At 29.7% G+C, this 17,031-nt stretch overlaps 3 protein-coding genes across 6 annotated transcripts; 1 reads left to right on the top strand and 2 right to left on the bottom strand.

Moving 5' to 3' along the window:
* Positions 1–82: 82 nt before the first annotated feature.
* Positions 83–3,374, bottom strand: LOC122524278 (putative uncharacterized protein DDB_G0282499). Of its 4 annotated transcripts, none has more exons than XM_043646429.1 (3): positions 3,203–3,374; positions 2,990–3,066; positions 83–2,895 (listed from the first exon to the last, which is right to left on the bottom strand). In XM_043646429.1, the coding sequence occupies exons 1-3, from the start codon at positions 3,210–3,212 to the stop codon at positions 823–825; spliced, it is 2,160 nt and encodes a 719-aa protein (XP_043502364.1). In that variant the 5' UTR covers positions 3,213–3,374; the 3' UTR covers positions 83–822. The 4 variants fall into 4 exon arrangements, with proteins under 4 accessions (XP_043502364.1, XP_043502363.1, XP_043502362.1 ...); XM_043646428.1 differs by having other exon boundaries at positions 83–2,898; XM_043646427.1 differs by having other exon boundaries at positions 2,990–3,374.
* Positions 3,374–16,305, bottom strand: LOC122524277 (centrosomal protein of 135 kDa). The gene is made up of 20 exons (XM_043646425.1): positions 16,045–16,305; positions 15,466–15,766; positions 15,161–15,393; positions 14,881–15,073; positions 14,594–14,760; positions 14,315–14,510; positions 14,019–14,237; positions 13,827–13,945; positions 13,632–13,733; positions 13,297–13,542; positions 13,142–13,237; positions 12,947–13,062; positions 12,633–12,843; positions 12,435–12,550; positions 4,865–5,144; positions 4,575–4,772; positions 4,209–4,385; positions 3,826–4,028; positions 3,612–3,743; positions 3,374–3,432 (listed from the first exon to the last, which is right to left on the bottom strand). The coding sequence occupies exons 1-20, from the start codon at positions 16,273–16,275 to the stop codon at positions 3,378–3,380; spliced, it is 3,591 nt and encodes a 1,196-aa protein (XP_043502360.1). The 5' UTR covers positions 16,276–16,305; the 3' UTR covers positions 3,374–3,377.
* Positions 8,828–12,291, top strand: LOC122524279. Its single transcript, XM_043646430.1, has 5 exons — positions 8,828–8,915; positions 10,394–10,565; positions 10,653–10,846; positions 10,940–11,289; positions 11,368–12,291. The coding sequence occupies exons 2-5, from the start codon at positions 10,395–10,397 to the stop codon at positions 12,084–12,086; spliced, it is 1,434 nt and encodes a 477-aa protein (XP_043502365.1). The 5' UTR covers positions 8,828–8,915; position 10,394; the 3' UTR covers positions 12,087–12,291.
* Positions 16,306–17,031: the final 726 nt, after the last annotated feature.

Raw genomic sequence — 17,031 nt, forward strand, 5'->3', positions numbered from 1 at the left:
TGGAAAGAATAAATAAGAAGCATTTAAGTTATTGTTAGTTTTTTTAAACGTGCTATTAAAAAATCAATAATAGTGTACATACTTCATTTTGTTTTTTATTATTTTTGTTTTCTAAAGCGTATTATAAGAAAAAAGAATTAAACGATGCATTTAAATTGACAAGTTTATACTAATTGAACATAATATGGCATTTATTTAAATATCAGTTCAGTGTTTTACAATTATAATTATATTTAAAAAGGTAGAGTCCTTCTTATAATCCTATGAACACTATGACGAATTGTTTTTTCTTCGTTGAGTATTTTTATTTAGCGAACGCTTGCTTGCATCCGTGGAGAATATATTTCATTATTTTATTTAACATTGTTATCTAGGATTTGCGATTAGAGAACTATGGTGAGATTGGACGGTATTTTTTTTTTTTTTCTTTTAAATCATTATTTTTAAGCGGAATGTTTTAAGTCTGCATTTAGTTTAGTTTTTCGAAGATTACCCTATAATTGTTATTCTACTATGTTTAAATGGAATTATCTGTGAATCTAACTTTTGAGAATCATCTTGTTGATTCGCATAATAGGAATTATGTTAGAGTAATTTTTTAATTTGATATTTTGGTATAATAATTATAGTTTCTATATATTGCTCTGATGGATAGATTGATAATTAGTTGTAATATAGTTGCTTTATTCCAAATAAAGCGAAAGGCGTGTTCGTCTATTTTTTATTATTACTACTATTAATTATTATTATTATTATTATTATTATTATTATTATTATTATTATTATTATTATTAATATTGTAGTTTGATGCAAGCAAAAATCTTAACTTTTCCTTAATTTAAATTTATTACTCATTTTATTACTTTTAATTACTTTCTTCTGATTAACATTATCACGTAAATAATTATTTTGAATTTCTTTAATTCGTGAATCTCTTTCAGCTACGTTGCAGTTTATGGACGAATTACTTATAGTTATACATTGAATAGAAATAGATGGATTTAAATCGTTTTTCGTTGTAGAATTATCTTCTAAACTATCAGGAAAAGGAACTTTCTTATTAATTTTATCTTCGGTCTTTCCGTCAACCGAAATTTTAGATTTTTTTACTTTAACGAGATCATCATTACTTCCTGTGCTATTTAAATTTAATTTAATAGACGATATTGAGGTGGCAGCAACTATTTGAAAATTGGACGATTGTGTAAATGTAGTTTGTAAATATAAATTATAAATCGTATCTTCATTAGATACATTAGTCTTCTTCGTCATGGAATTGTACGGAATGGTGGCAGTGTTACAATTTGGCTGATCGCAACAATTATCTTTAGTTTTCGATTTAACTTTATCTTTTCTAATGAACGACTTAGGTTGTTTTTTATGCAAATAAGGTACTCGTTCTAATTCGTCATTCTTATAAGGTGCACTTCTTTCAGGATTCATTTGGTCAGGTTCTTTTTGCTTTTTTATTTCTTTACTTGGAAGTTGTTGTTGTTCTTTCATTTCTTCTACATACGATAAATTTTCTTCTAATTCTGGAGGACGTTGTTGTTGTTCTCGTTTAAAACGAACAACGTTATCGTCATCTTGTTTTATTAATTTTTCATCCACAAACGTGTCAATTGGGTTTTGACATACGGAAGATTTTATTAACGATGACGTTGAAAGTGCACGTCGTTTCTTTATACATTTACACCAATTATTTTCTATTATTTGTTCGTTACTATTATTATTATTTATGTCGACTAATTCTTCGGTTTGCGATTCATTTGTAAGTCTAGATATATTTTCATAAAATACTGGCAGATTTGTTCTTCTCGACGATAAAGGAGCAGCAGCTTCTTCTGATAAAACATTTATATTTTGTATAATATTATTTATACTTTCAATTTGTTTTTCTAAACTCCTTGTATGTTCCTTTATTTCTGATAAAACTTGAGTAAATTTAGGCTTGGAAAATGCTATTACTATGGTGTCATCTTGATTAAACTTAGTATTATTTGGTAAATCATTATTCATTATCGTATCTAGTGATATAAAACCATCAGGATCTCTCGTTTTTTCTTTCCATACATTGTTCGATAAATTCTGATTATTTTTACGAACTTCCTGTGAATTTATTCTATAACATTCATTTACATCTGAATATTTTGCGATCGATTTTGTAATAGCTTCGCTCAAATATTTGTAATTTTTATTCTTGTACACACATTTACATTTTTTATGTTTGTATGATGGTATTCGTTTAGTTTCCATATTCGTAGGAACATTTCTTATGCCAGGTGATATTAATTTTGTATCAGGTAAAGAATCCAATGTGAAATATTCTTCGGGACGTTTCGAATCTTCATTTATAATTGGGGGATAACATTTACAATTTTTATCCTGATACGAAACGCTATTATTATTATTATTATCATCATCACCCAATGATTCAGTTATATTTCTAACGTATAGATCTCGAGTTGTATCGTTCATATCGTTAGTAAAATTCTTATTGAATTTATAATAAATATTAAGTATAGATTTTGCAGGTTTCTCTAGATTATCATTTGTTGAATCATTTCTAATTGTACAAGGAACAATATTCTCAGGCATTTCTAATTCATTGAACAATTGACATTGATCCGATATTATAAAAGATTCATCATAAATTTCCATAAACTGTGTGCTCGTACATCGACACGTTGTAAATTGCAAACAATTAGAGTTGTTATTGCAGAGTTCGTTATTAAGAGAATGCTTCGATAATTGAAATGATATAATATTCTGATCTGACGATTCATTAATCACAGTTTTAACATTCGCCGTATCCTGTGAGAGATTGTTCATACAACAAGAAATAGAATAACTCTTTTTCATATACTTTTTAGGTGTAGACGCAGCAATTGGTTCCTGCTTTATAAATAAGAAAATCATGTAATATATATATATAATATTATTACAGATATTCTAATAAAATTCTTTATTTGCATTTTATATTCTTTACCATCGTAACGTCATCGGTCAAAATCATCTTCTCAGGTAAATCTACTCGAATCTTAGCTGTGGATTCATTCCCACCATCTAGATAGCAATAATAAAATTGTTGGAGTATTTGTATATATTGCATTATCAATATGTACTTCTCTCATAAGCCAATTGTTTCAAGGCTAAATTGTATTATTATTATTATTATTATTTTCTGAGTAATTGCAAATACCCGATTTCATGTATTCTTTACTTGATATTCCTGGCTTCGAAATTCTTGCTTCTAAATTAATTGCCTTAGATGACGGTGTACGGCAACCACATTCCTTCACTTTTTCTTCACTCAAACATCTATCAACGAATATATATATATATATATAGATTTATTATATATTAAATTTTATTTCTTATATGACCACGTTTAAATCTACGTTAAAACTATCTGGCGACGAATTGAATGATCTGTAAAGAGAGGGAAAAAAAAATAAAATAAAAGGAAAAACATAACAAAATATTAGTACACAAAAATTAAATAATTTTTCTTAATATTCTTTGACACGTTAAACGTGTCATCATACGAGACCGTCAAACTTATTGAATAAAATTCTTTTATGTCTTTATTATAATTATAATAGAATTACCTGCGATTTTCTTCTTCTTTTTTAGCGCGATCAAATCTTTCGTTTGTAACTTGTCTACGAAGCTCGCTGATTTGTTTGCTGTACTCGGCAGCTTGAGTTTGATACTGTCTAAGTTCTAAAGACTCGGCAGATCTAAATTTTTAAATAGATACATAATGTAATTACATTGAAATGAATGAATTTAATCGATTTATCGATCGAAAACAATTCTTACAACGTTGTTTGAAGCTCAGATATCTTCTGTTTAAGTCTCGACATTTCATTCTGCAATTCTTGATTAGTTGTTTGAACTTTTATAGATTCCTGCCTTGCTTGATCCAATAAAGCTTCTAAACGTTCGATCGTTGCACGATCTCTATCCATTTGATCTTGGATAACACTCTGTTCGGTTCTCAATCTTACCAACTGCGTGTCGTACTAAACAATCAAACAATATTAAGAAATTTTTATTAAAAATATATTAAATACGTATAGTAGAAATATTCTAAATAATTCTGTTAAAGTTTAACAAACTATGATGCATCACCTCTGCATTTCTCAAACAAAAATTAAATAATTAATCGTATCAATACATTTTTGTAAAAGAAATATCGTCACCTGTGCTTTCATCATATCTTTATCTTCAAGTTGTTGCATAAGCGAATCCTTTTGTTGATCCATTTTAATACATAAGTCCCTTACTGCACACAAATCAGCTTCGGCTCTCTGTCTCTGATCCGTTTGTTGTCGTAACTGTGTTTCCATGCTAGCAACGCTCTGCGTTAATTCACTTATCTAAATAAAAATAGAAAAACATCAATCTGATATAAAGAAAATTATCTTACAATAGAAGAAAGATACAAAATTGTTATACAAGAAAGTTTGCGAATTAAAAAATATCAGTGTTAACAAGAATCATATGGAATCCTTATTAGAATGTTTTACGGATTTGTTGTAATATGTAATAACGTAAAACATGTATACCTGTGTTTCGTAGCCTCTAATCAAACAATCTTTATCGACTAATTGTCTTTCCAAATCTATCAAACGATCTCTAGCCGTTTGAAGTGCTCCTCTTGCTTCCGCAGCTTCCGATTCCAAACTGTGATTGTTATTTTCCAATACCGTGGCTTCCAAGCTTAAACTTCTGAAGTGATTCAACATCTCCGTTCTTTCATTCTCCTGTTAGAATTAAATGAATAATTTATTTAGATGTGTTAAAAATACAAAAAAAAAGAAGATAAGAAACGATTTATCTGTTTGAAGGCGTTTACCTTTCTGTTCAACATTTCTTCAGCACGTCGTACTTCGCTAACATAAGTTTGCAATTGTCTCTTCAAATCGTAGGATTCGGCACGCGAGGATTCCAATTCGTGTTGAAGATTTCTTACCTCGCACATAACAGCTGCAAGATCGTCCTGCAGACGACGATTCTCTTGTATGGCATTTTCACGATCGTTGTTACAAGTTTCCAATTGTCTTTGACAATTTTTCACTTCAATTTGAAGAGATCTGAATTGACGTTCGTATTCCGCGCTTTGGTCGATGCATATTCTGTAAAAAAAAGAAAAAAAAACAATGAAAATAAATGCAAACAAATTTATAATAGACTATTAACAAGTTAACACACACACAGACAAATCCCACGATATTATTTTTTTAAATTCCTGTCTCGTTTTCGCGTACGATAATCACGTAATTTTTTGTTTCGTAACTGTGCAACGTTCACGAAATAGGGACAAGGGCAATTCGGTAGATTGATTCTAATGAATGAAATACTTAATTGACTTTAATTATTCGACATTGTCATAGATGATTATTTCTCAAAAAAATGATTATACGTTTTTAACAATAATATACGTATACTTGGATTTATATATATTTTATTATTATTTATTATTTTATTATATATATATTTTTTTTTTTTATTATATATATATATTAATAAATTCTTTGCATTGCAATACATCTTACTTTTTGTTACATTACTTTAGAAATTACAATATAAAAATATTATTTTAATATATTATATTCCACAAATTTGTATAGCAAATTAATTTGCAAATGATTAGCTAGTTAATTTAGTATAAAAAAACAAAATTTCCAAAATAAATTAATAAAACCACGTTTTGATCGAATTCTTATTGTATTATGCGAGTTCTGCGAAAAGATACTTGCGTAATCGTAACGATGATTGCAATAAGATGTATAAAAAGGAAAAAAATATAAATAGGAAAAAGAAAAAAAGAAAAAAAAACAGGTAAAAGAAGGCGAGAGATTTCATCAAGAACGTTAAAAAGATACTTTCTCTCGTATCGTCGTCGTAGTCGTCGTCTTTCTTGTTCTTGTTTTCTGTTACAAGCAAACCTACAACAGCTTCCTTTACACTCACAGGTCCATTTTAATCTAAAATCGTGAATTACGCATCTCGTCAGGGGGCGAAAGTGAAAACTGAGAGTTGATCTTTCAAAACTAGTTGAAATATTTTGCACATTTACGGTCATTTTTAAATTCTATCGTGTTGACACAACTTAAACACACACTTATAAAGCAGAAAGGAAGAAAGAAAGAGAGGAAAAGTTTAGAAATAGAGATACATCGAATACTTCTATTCGAAAAGAAAGTTAGAGTATGAGAGAAGGTGTTATCTTATAGGCGGTAAAATTAAACAAAAATAAATGAATAAAAATATGAATAAATAAATAGAAAGAAAAATAACACATATACCATGGGGGAAAGTATTCAAACGTTATGAACAACACCACTTTCCTGACATATCCGGTAATTACTATAAATGTTGTCTCTTATAACGTTTTATCAAAGTTCGATACCACCATTAAAAAATCCAATTAGAAATTCAATTTTACTTTTATATTATTACGTAATTTAAACATAACAATTATTAATGGTATACCCCTCACCCCACCCCACCCACCACCTACCTTTACTTGCAATATTTTCATTTTACATTTGATTGAAAGATAACAAAGATACAATCCGTGAAGATACTCAACGATGCATTTATTTTGATTTTAAACGAACGACTCCATGAAGGAGAAAGAAAAATCGGTTAGAGGTTGTTTCCCCCTTCAAGTTCACGTTCAGAGTTAACGCGAGACGAGTGCATGATGAATTTAAATGAGTCTCGTTGAAAGATCTACCTAAGATTATTCCCCATTTAAGTTTAACTTTCGTACGATACGCGTATGGTGTTTTAAAATGATGTGGGGGAGGAAGGGGGGGAGGAATCACAAATTTGTAATAAAAGAATGTAATATAATAATTCTCAAAATAACGTTTTATAATACAAAATGACCAAGAAATAATCAAAAGATGATGAAGATGATGAAGATGATGATGCCAGAGCAAGGATAAAGATAAAAGCCAACATAAAGAACGAAAGTTATTAGAAGAGAAGAAGATCGTATCGTCCCGTTAGTTTCTGTCCTTGAGAGGAAACGTATAAAATATACTTTCATTCTCGTTCGATAGCAAAGAGTTATTTCTTTGAAACAGTATACACAGGATTGAAGAAACCTTTCTCACATTTTATAAACTACCAATGAATTCTATCTATCCCACAACAAATTAACAAACACAATATTTCTAAAATCAACTGCAAAAGTGGATCAATTCTTTTTGCATTATAAAATAATACAACAATTAATCTAGCAAGAGGAACAAACCAATCAGAGTCATATTCAATGGTTGTTGTTGACTGTTCACCAAGAACGAGAGAGAGAGAGAGAGAGAGAGAGAGTGCATCGGCCTGAACAACGTTTCAATACACCATGCTCCTCATTTTTTGTTTCTTATTATTCAGATAAGAATAAGAAACACGTGAAGAATCCACACGTGTGGTGATCTCTCTTCTTTTATGTCAAAATCATCAGGAAAGAGGATGGGGGGCAGGGGGGGAGGGGACCCTTCAAAACCTTTCATTCTTTTCTCTTTTTTTTTTCTTCTTCTTCTTTATTTCTTACATCAGCGTACCGTTATAAGCAAAGGGCATTGCACGGTTCCACGAAACCCACTTGACGCGTGGTTGTAGGGCTAAGAGAAGCTGCATAAGAAAGAACCGTTTTAATCTTCTAACTTAGAACGACAAGGTAATAATAGTGGTGGTGGTGGTGAGGTGGGGTAAACGGGGGGAAAGGAAAGAAGAAGTAGAAGAATCCCATGTAATTTCATCCTCTTATCGAACACCGTTACAATCGTCTACGAATTCCTATCGAACGGTATTGCGTCAATATTAAATAATAATAATAAAAAAATAAATAACGAAAGCATTGAAGTGGAATATTCGATCGAACATCATCATCCAAGGCTACTTCTTCTCTGATCGAAAGCACCAACCGTGCGTTGTTACCTTTTACGAATTATAAGAATGATTTCTTATAGGGAATACCTATGTTGTAATATTTCTTTATGGTATTCGTAATGCAATATAAGAAGTTACGAGATACCTAATGAAAAAAATTTCATTTTTGTTTTTTTTTCTTCCCCCCTATCTATACCCCTTTGCTTAGATTTTCATTGAGTTTCATTTGCAATTTCAATTTCAATCAGATTTATACAATTATTATATTTTCTTTTAGTTTTAAAACAATATCAATTGATAAACAAATGTCTTTGATGAGATGCATAAATTCAACAACTCATTCATTCATTCATTCATTCATTCATTGTCATGTTAAGATATCTGTGAAAGTGCAATTGGGATTAACAATGAAGTTGTCAGAGAATGCGGATTCTGATTCAGTATACATTCCATTCGGGTGGTGGTTTTTCCAGTTTAGAAATGCAAAGATTAAAATGACGAAGAATTCTTGTATAGGAAAAAAGACATAATAATCAATCCACCCACCCTCTCACATACACCCACACACGCATACACACCAAATTGGATATATATACATCTTGTTTCCAAAGTAACGAACGAGTTAGGTAACTGTGCAATGGCTAAAGAAGAAATACACGCAGAGTCAAACGAATATCACGGAATTCCACGTTCAGTTTCAGTCTGAACGCGGTCTCCGGGCCGGCAAGAACCCTAAGCTTGCTTTTCTTTACTTTTAATCATCGTCATCGTAATCGGTCATTGTCTCAGTCACTGTCTCGTCTCATCCTACTTTTTTTTTTTAAAATATTAATCTACAATGTCGAACGTTGGATCATACAAAAACAATTAATCAATTCGTATTTTGAATTGTGTTTTATCGTGAGAGAGATGTGAACAAAATTATATGAAATAAATTTAATTACAATACAGATCTCTCAAATATTTTTGTACCTTCGCACACGTGGGGATCGATTATAGAACACGTAAGTTAATAAATATAATATTTCAATGCAATTTTTAGATTAGATAAAAAGAATAAGTTTGTTTTACAAATTATTACAAGTTGGTTACTTTCCTTTTTTTTTAAATTTAATTTCCTACAACCAGCTAGATAATAATCTAATCAGGGGGGCAGGAGGCAGGGGGAGGAACGTTTCTTGCAGAGAATGTTGTCTATCTTTATATAATCACGCGTGCATTTAAAAATAAAAATAAAACCAGAGAGAGTGTGTGTTATATTTGTTGTTTTTGTTTTGTTTGTTTGTTCTGTTTAATTTCGTACCTATGCTGAATGTATTCCGCACGTGGTAAAAAACAATAAGGGCACACGATGCAACAAGGATCCATAACTTTTGATAACCCTTTTTTTTTTTATCGATTAACAGTACTTGAAATCTTCTTCATCGTTGATCGTACTAATTGAACATTTTTTTCTTTTTTTTTTTCTTCTTCTTCCTTTTCTTTTGGGTTTCAATTCGCACTACGCGTGTGTGTGCGTGTGTGACTCGCGCATACGATTAATTTAATATCATATTTTTGTAGCCGACATTTTCGAAAAATACACTCTTGTTTCCATGGGAATGTATTTTATATTTTCTTCTTCTTCTTCTTCTTCTTTTATTATTATTTCGTTTTTTTTTTTCTTTTTTGATCTCGGGTCAAGAAGTAAAATAAATTTTGGTTTAGTGTAATCGATCTAATTGTAAAAAAAAAATAAATGACAAATAATATTAAAATAATGAATGCTTGTGTGATATTTTTATTCGTTAATCTATTAAACAAAGTAGTTTTTATCGTAACATCTTACGATTTAAAATACAACGAATGTGAAAGTTGTGATGTAAGATTGAAGCGCTTCAAACTTGAACGGTAACAACCAATTAGATGATTATGTAATAATAATGTGATTTATGATAGTACCCCAAATATATATGCACATTTTTACGAATCTACCTTTTATTATTTCTTTCTCGTAAAAATGTTATTCGTTGACGCGACTAAATTAAAAGAAAAATAAAAATAAAAAGAAAAGATAATCATCAATTTCTTGGTGCACGCGAAAATGTATTAGAAAAAAAAAAATAAATAAATAAAATCATATATTAATGAAAAATAAAAAAGATGAAATTGTATCGTAAAAATGAAAGTACATATTGATTAGGTATTTTGAAAAGATTTCGTACGTGTTGTGTCCATGACATAAAAAGCATTTAAAACGAAGAAACGAAATGTTATTCACATTCTGTAAGCATATTCTTTATCTGTGCTCTGCCTACGAAGGACAATGCCATTGCCATAGCGAATCGGTGAAAGTAGAATCATTTGATTTTATTTTTACTATTTAATTGTACATATCCTTTGTTTTCCTCTCCCCCTTTGCCCTAATTTCATCTTATTAGATCATTTAATCATCCAATCAAACTACAATAATCCAAATATTTCATATTTCTTTTTTTAACAGGATGAAAAATTTATTGAAGAATATTATTTTGTGCATCACAATGACAAATATTAAAGCAGTGATAATGCCACCACCTTGGGCAGATCCACTTAACAATCCCTGTGCCCTACAACCACGTGGATGGCAATTATTATACTGGCCACCCGATGGGAAATGTTATAAAATATTTCAAGTTAGTATCAATGTGTTGTCTCTCTGTATATTTATTAATAAAAGAGAAAAGATAGATGAAATATTTCTAACAAAATGTTTCCATCAGATTGGAGCACCCTGTCCCGAGACAATGGAATTGGGTCCAGCTGCAGGAGGTGCTGGAACGATAGCAGAATGCAGATGTCCACCAGGTACAGCACAATCTCCAAGAGATGCACTTTGTTATCCAATATTTACAAGGTCGTCTTGCCCAAGAGGACAATACTTCGCACCAGTTCCAGAAATTCATGCTAAAACTAGGTCAGTATAATCTGACGATTCTAACGAAGGTAATTTATATTTCTTTTTTTCATGATGTACTCTTTTTGATTTTCCTTTTTATCGGTTTAACAGTCTCAATTCGAAACGACGTTGGGGTATCTGTCGAGAACCAGAAAGTTGTTCGAAAATTGGGGACGTTTATTGGCCAAGAGATAACAAGTGTTACCCTAAACTTACCAAAGGACCCTGTCCACGAGGTGAACTTTTAATTTTAGGAGATGACGGATTAGCTAAGTGTTCCTGTTCGATGACAGGTGAATTAGGAAGATATTATTGGCCTGGAAGTGTTGGGGGGTGTCATGAACATTACACGAAAGGTCCATGTACTGAACCAGGTGAATTATTTCTACCTGGTGGTGTATGTGGTTGTCATCCTAAATTACCTCATTATCATGAATCAACTGGAATGTGTTATCAATTAGGTAATTTGATTGATTATAAGGGAAATAATAATCTACTAATGGGATTTCTATTTATATTTGATCACGTTGTTTTAACAGGGAGTATTGGACCGTGTCCAAAGGGTCATCAGTTTGTTGTTGATGCAACGGATACCGATCATCAAGAGGAAAATGTGATACGTGCGAAATGTAAATGTAAAATCAATCATGTACTATATCAGGATGGATTATGTTACAGACTTTATACGAAAGGTCCTTGTGAAAATGGTTACATGATAACTAACACATCAACTTGTGTAGAAATACCTTGCAGAAGAAGAAGATTATATTTTCCCGAAGAAAATACGTGTTATAAGATTGGTACTAAGGGACCATGTCCAAATGGACAAGTTGTATCCTACGATTACAATGTACGACCGTCCATCGATGGAATAAGTTACAATGGATTGTGTGGTTGTACCAATGATTTAAAAAATACTAACAAGTGTATGGAAAACGATAAAGATAGTAATACTTGCGAAAATATACCAGGGATGGTATTAATCGATAAAAAATGTTACAAATTGTACACTCAAGGACCATGTACGGCAGGGGAATGGTTGGTGGCAAGGAGGATTCCGAAAAACGAGTTGTGGGTTAATGAGGAGTCACAGCCAAAAGCTATTTGCGAATGCCGTCCGGGTTATAAAAGAATTACGGAAAGTTTAGATCCGAGTGAAATGGAAAGTAGCAATGTGGTGTCATCGGGTGAATGTCAACCGCCAACTGTAACGTTAGCTAGACTTTTGAATAGTAACATCAAAATGATCAATCCTTGAATATATGAAATATTCATTATAACGTGAAACAAATCTCAGGCTCAAACTGTATAAAAAAAAAAAAGAAAAAGAAAAACGAAAGAAAAAACGTGGTTTAACAATATTTAATAATGTAAATAGTAATATCTGTGCAATTTCTAATAGGCTATTTAATATTTTTTAAGTTCTTGTATAGTTTTTTATTTATTAAATATCTTAATGTGTACTTCAATTATTGTATATATAATTTAATAGTATATATTATGTATTATTATATATATATATTACGGATTATGGCTTAATCCTTAAACTGTGCCATAATTTGCAATGATACAATTTGTATTAATGAATAATATTGAATGTACTTACTCATTTTTATGTCGTAGATCCCGCATCTGTTGTTCCATGCTACTTGCTTGTTGCTCCTTGTGTATCAATTCTCTTTCCAAAGCGACGATCTTTTCAGTCTTTTCATCTAACACTATCTAATAAGAAAAAATAAAATAATTGTATAATAACATTCTTGAATTATATTACAATTATTAATTTGATATAAATGATACTAACTAATAATTGATCTTTTTCTCGATCCAAATGCGCCATATTCGTGTGAAGATTATTGATTTCTTGTTTCAACTCCTTCACTTGATTGTCAAGTTGTAAATGCTGTTGCTCCATATTTCTATTACGATCTATCGCCTTATTTAATTCCGTCTCGGATTGAGTTAATTGACCCTGTATATCTCCTAGCGCTTGATCCGTTTGATCCTGCAATGCCCTGAATAATAAATTCTTTATTTTAATTATTTTAAAAAAATGTAATCATATAAAAAATACGTATTATTTATAAATTTTATTTATTAACAAAATTAATGTAATACCTAAGTTGAAAAAATTGTGTACGTTGTACGGTTAATTCTTGTTTGGTTCTTCTCAATTCTTCTTGCAAATCTTCTAATTGATCATCGTAACCATTTACAGTTCCTCTTTGCGCTCCCTATTGCAAAACAATTTTTTATTAACACGATTTTTTATGTTAAAAGTATATATATAAATAATATTAATAATAAAATTACCTTTAGTCTTTCGTATAACGCGTCACGTTCTTCTATCAAACGTTGAACATCTGCTCTAGCTGTATCCCTTTCACGACTTAAAGAATCCAACATTACCTGCGAAAGAAATATTTCTATTATCAAATATTTCAAACGCAATTGTTTTTTCTACTTACTTTTGCATTTTCTGTGCCGATGTCATGCGACAACGTAGAAGATGGATGCATACTGCTGGTTCCAACTGCACCGGACGTGCAAGACGCGCAAGATCTTTTTTGTTGACTCTTACAAACTTCCAATTGCGTTTCCAATTCTTTCTTTTCGTGGTACAAATCGTTTTTCTCCTTTTGTAATTCAAAGATTATTTTTTCTTTTTCATTTAATTGACACCTTAATTCGTACGACCTCGTCCACAATTCAACCTATTTTTTATATACAATATAATTAAAATTATATTTTAATACTTATCTAAAATTAATATACATATATACAAAAAGAAAATTAATCTTACATTTTCTTTATTAGAACTTTCATCTTTCTGGTGCTTCAAGCAATTGCATTCATTTCTGAAGTAATCCCGTTCGTTTTCCAATTGTTTTATACTTTGTTGTAACTAAAATTTATATATTTTATGATTAACAAATGAAATATAATAAATATACTTAGAATTCATATTTCTATATTAATTAATATGATTTATACTTACATTATCTATTTGTAAATCTTTTTCAATAATTAATTTTCGCATGTTTTCAGATGCTCTATCATTTTCTCTGTCGATATTTATTTCTTGAGAGGATGACGAATATTCCCTATCTTCTGCATCTATAAAAATAACAAAATTATTTAAATCAGGTCTTCTCAATGTGGTAAACAGAAAACAAAATATAAAAATTACCTGTTCTACTTCCCATACTTTTCTTCCCTCTGTTTTGATCATTTTTTTCACCTTTTTCTCTTAATTGCTTCAAATCATTTTCGCTAGCACCTTCCATAACTTTAGTTGAACCTAATTGTTCTCTCAATACTTTATTTGTATATTGCAATTGTATAATATCTTGCTTCTGAGATTCATTCTCTTTCGATAATCTTTCTATTTCATCATTTAAACTTTTTTCTATAAATAATCAACAATATAATTAAATGTTGTTACAGAAACTAATATCATAAAAATCTTAAAAGACACACACATACCTATTATTGTTAATTGATTAATTTTATTAGTAATTCTTTTCTTTTCTTCTAACGTGGATTCTAACGTACGTTGAATATTTCGTTTTTCAAGTTTACTCGCTTCAAGATCTGCCGTCAATTCTTGCACTTCTCTACGTTTCATTGCTAACTCTGTTTCTAAACAGTGGACTTGTTCCATTACATCTTCTAACTTTTCCTGAAATATTCAATACAAAATATTAAGTAAAATCTGTCCAAAATCGAATAATAAATAATATTTCCTATAAAAATCATATCTACCTGAAGTCTATAAACTCTTCTGTTATTTTCCTTAACTGCAGAATTGCAATCAGCTTCTACCGCTAATGCAATGTGATCTATATCCCTTAACTCTTTTTCTAATTCTTCATTTCGTTCTGCGAGTTTCATTGCTTGGGACATAACTTCGTGTTGCTTATTTACAGCTTCTGAAAAATGTAATAAATTATTATATATAATAAAAAATATTTAATCATTTGAATTCCAAAGGTCTTTCAAAAATCGTGTCGACAATTACTATCTCAAACGATTAAAAAATACGTTCTTACCTTTTAATTGTTGCTCTAACTCTTGTTTATTTTGTAAAATAGTCTTTAAATCAATATTTTCATCAGCATCATTGGATGCAACATGCATCTTATCAACTTGTTTACAAAGACAATCCTTGACGACAGCACTGTATGGTCGACCACCCTCTAACAATTTTTTCAGTCTCATTATCTCTTTTTCTTTTGTTGTTAACTACAAAATATTGCATATTTAAATTGATCAATTAAATTTAATGTAAAAAAATCATTTAGTTAAACAAACTGGATATATTTTACATACCTGATTTTGTAAAGTGTATACATTATCAGTTTGTAATGAAAGTTCTCCTTTAAGTTTTGTTACCTCGTGGCTTAGACAGCTCATTCTATGATCTGCCATGCTTAGTAAATCTAATATTTTTGGCTCAACGGAATGAGAACTGGGTAAGGTACTGTGGGTACTTCCTATATTCGGTAATGGTTCAGCTTCTATAACCGGTCTTCTTAACGGATAACAAGGACGCTTTTTGCTACCTAAAAAAATGTATTTAACAAAGATTTTTAAAAAAACCTAGATATTAAAATAATATATAATAAATTTCTTACCGATTCCTACATTGCTTATAATCGGTTTCAAACATTTCCCTTGGAGATCTAGTATCTTCTTCGACTTCTTAGCTGATTCAATTTCAAGATCCTTTATTTTTTGTAAATTTCTAGAAGAAGCTAATTGCAGGTCGTTACACTCGCATTCTAATTTGTACACCTGTTTCTTCAAATCTTTAATTTGTTTTTGATACGTTTCTTCTGTTTCTATCAGATCCAAATGAAGTTGATTACATTCCTGAACTAATCTTGCATTGTCGCATTTATATGGATCAATTAATAATTGCAATTGGTTACATGCCTGTAGATAATTTATAAGAGAATATAATAATCAATTATTAATCTTCCAATAATAATAATAACAGTAATAATAATAATAGGATAATTTTGGGAAAATAATTAAAAAACAATGTGAATTGATTTTGACATTTGTAACTAACTTTGACTGGAATGAAATATTTCCTTATCTATCAATTGTTTGGTAAACTTCAGTAAACTTCTTATAGTTTGTGAAAGCAATATGTTTTGTAAGCAGACAAGTTAGTCGATACAAATAATATTATACATTTATGTACGTACTTCGATGTTATCTTGCGCAACAGTTTTAAAATGTTTCAAGCTTTCTGTAGTTTGAATCAAATCAGCCAGTAAGCGTTCAATTAATGGAAGAGTATCCAAAGATAGTGCTTGTTGATAACCAAGACTATCTAAACGTTTTCTAACCGTTCTATATCTGGCCGCTATATTATACTCTTCGTCAGAACTCATTTTAAAAAATAATTTACGAATGTAACTTATTATATTATTCATTGATTCTTATATGTTTTCATATTATTACAATATATTATCTCTATTAACAGAGATTGATAAACAATAAAATTTAATTTAACAAATATTTTATTCTGAGGTTAGAAATAAATTGATATTTGTTGTCAGTCAATAACGTTATTCTAACCATCATGAAATAATAAGAAATTAAACTACACGAAATACACAGAGACACATTAATTCAAATAAATACTATAATTAAATTTATATAATTTAATGTGATATAAACAAAAACTTTTTAAAACAATAACTTATTATCCTCTGACACATTTTTATTTATGACGCAATGCAACATTAGTGATAATCGATATATACATACTCATATAAGCAAACACACATGTATGTATGTATAATTTTATTATTTTTTTAAAACGCAACTATTTTTCTACTATATATAAATAATATATGTTAAAATGTATATATATATTGCATATATCAATAAATTGCACACATTATTAATAAATACCAAACATTTGAGTATATACGACTATCACTAAACGTTTGTGTTAGCAAAAACAACATTTAAAAGTGCAGCCAACCTTAAAAAATAAAATACTCAATTTTTTCTCCCGTCAATGTAGCCAATCGAAAAAAAACAAAAAATGATATCTCTATTGCATATATATATTTGTTATATTATATTTAAAAGTATTAAAAAAAGAATGCTAATTAAATATTTTAATTAGGTATAGATAGAAAAGAAAAAAAGAGAGAAGAAGAAGAACGAAGGAAGAATTT

The sequence above is a fragment of the Polistes fuscatus genome, unplaced genomic scaffold (genome assembly GCF_010416935.1).
Source record: "Polistes fuscatus isolate 324 unplaced genomic scaffold, CU_Pfus_HIC Scaffold7, whole genome shotgun sequence".
NCBI classification, from domain to species: domain Eukaryota; kingdom Metazoa; phylum Arthropoda; class Insecta; order Hymenoptera; family Vespidae; genus Polistes; species Polistes fuscatus.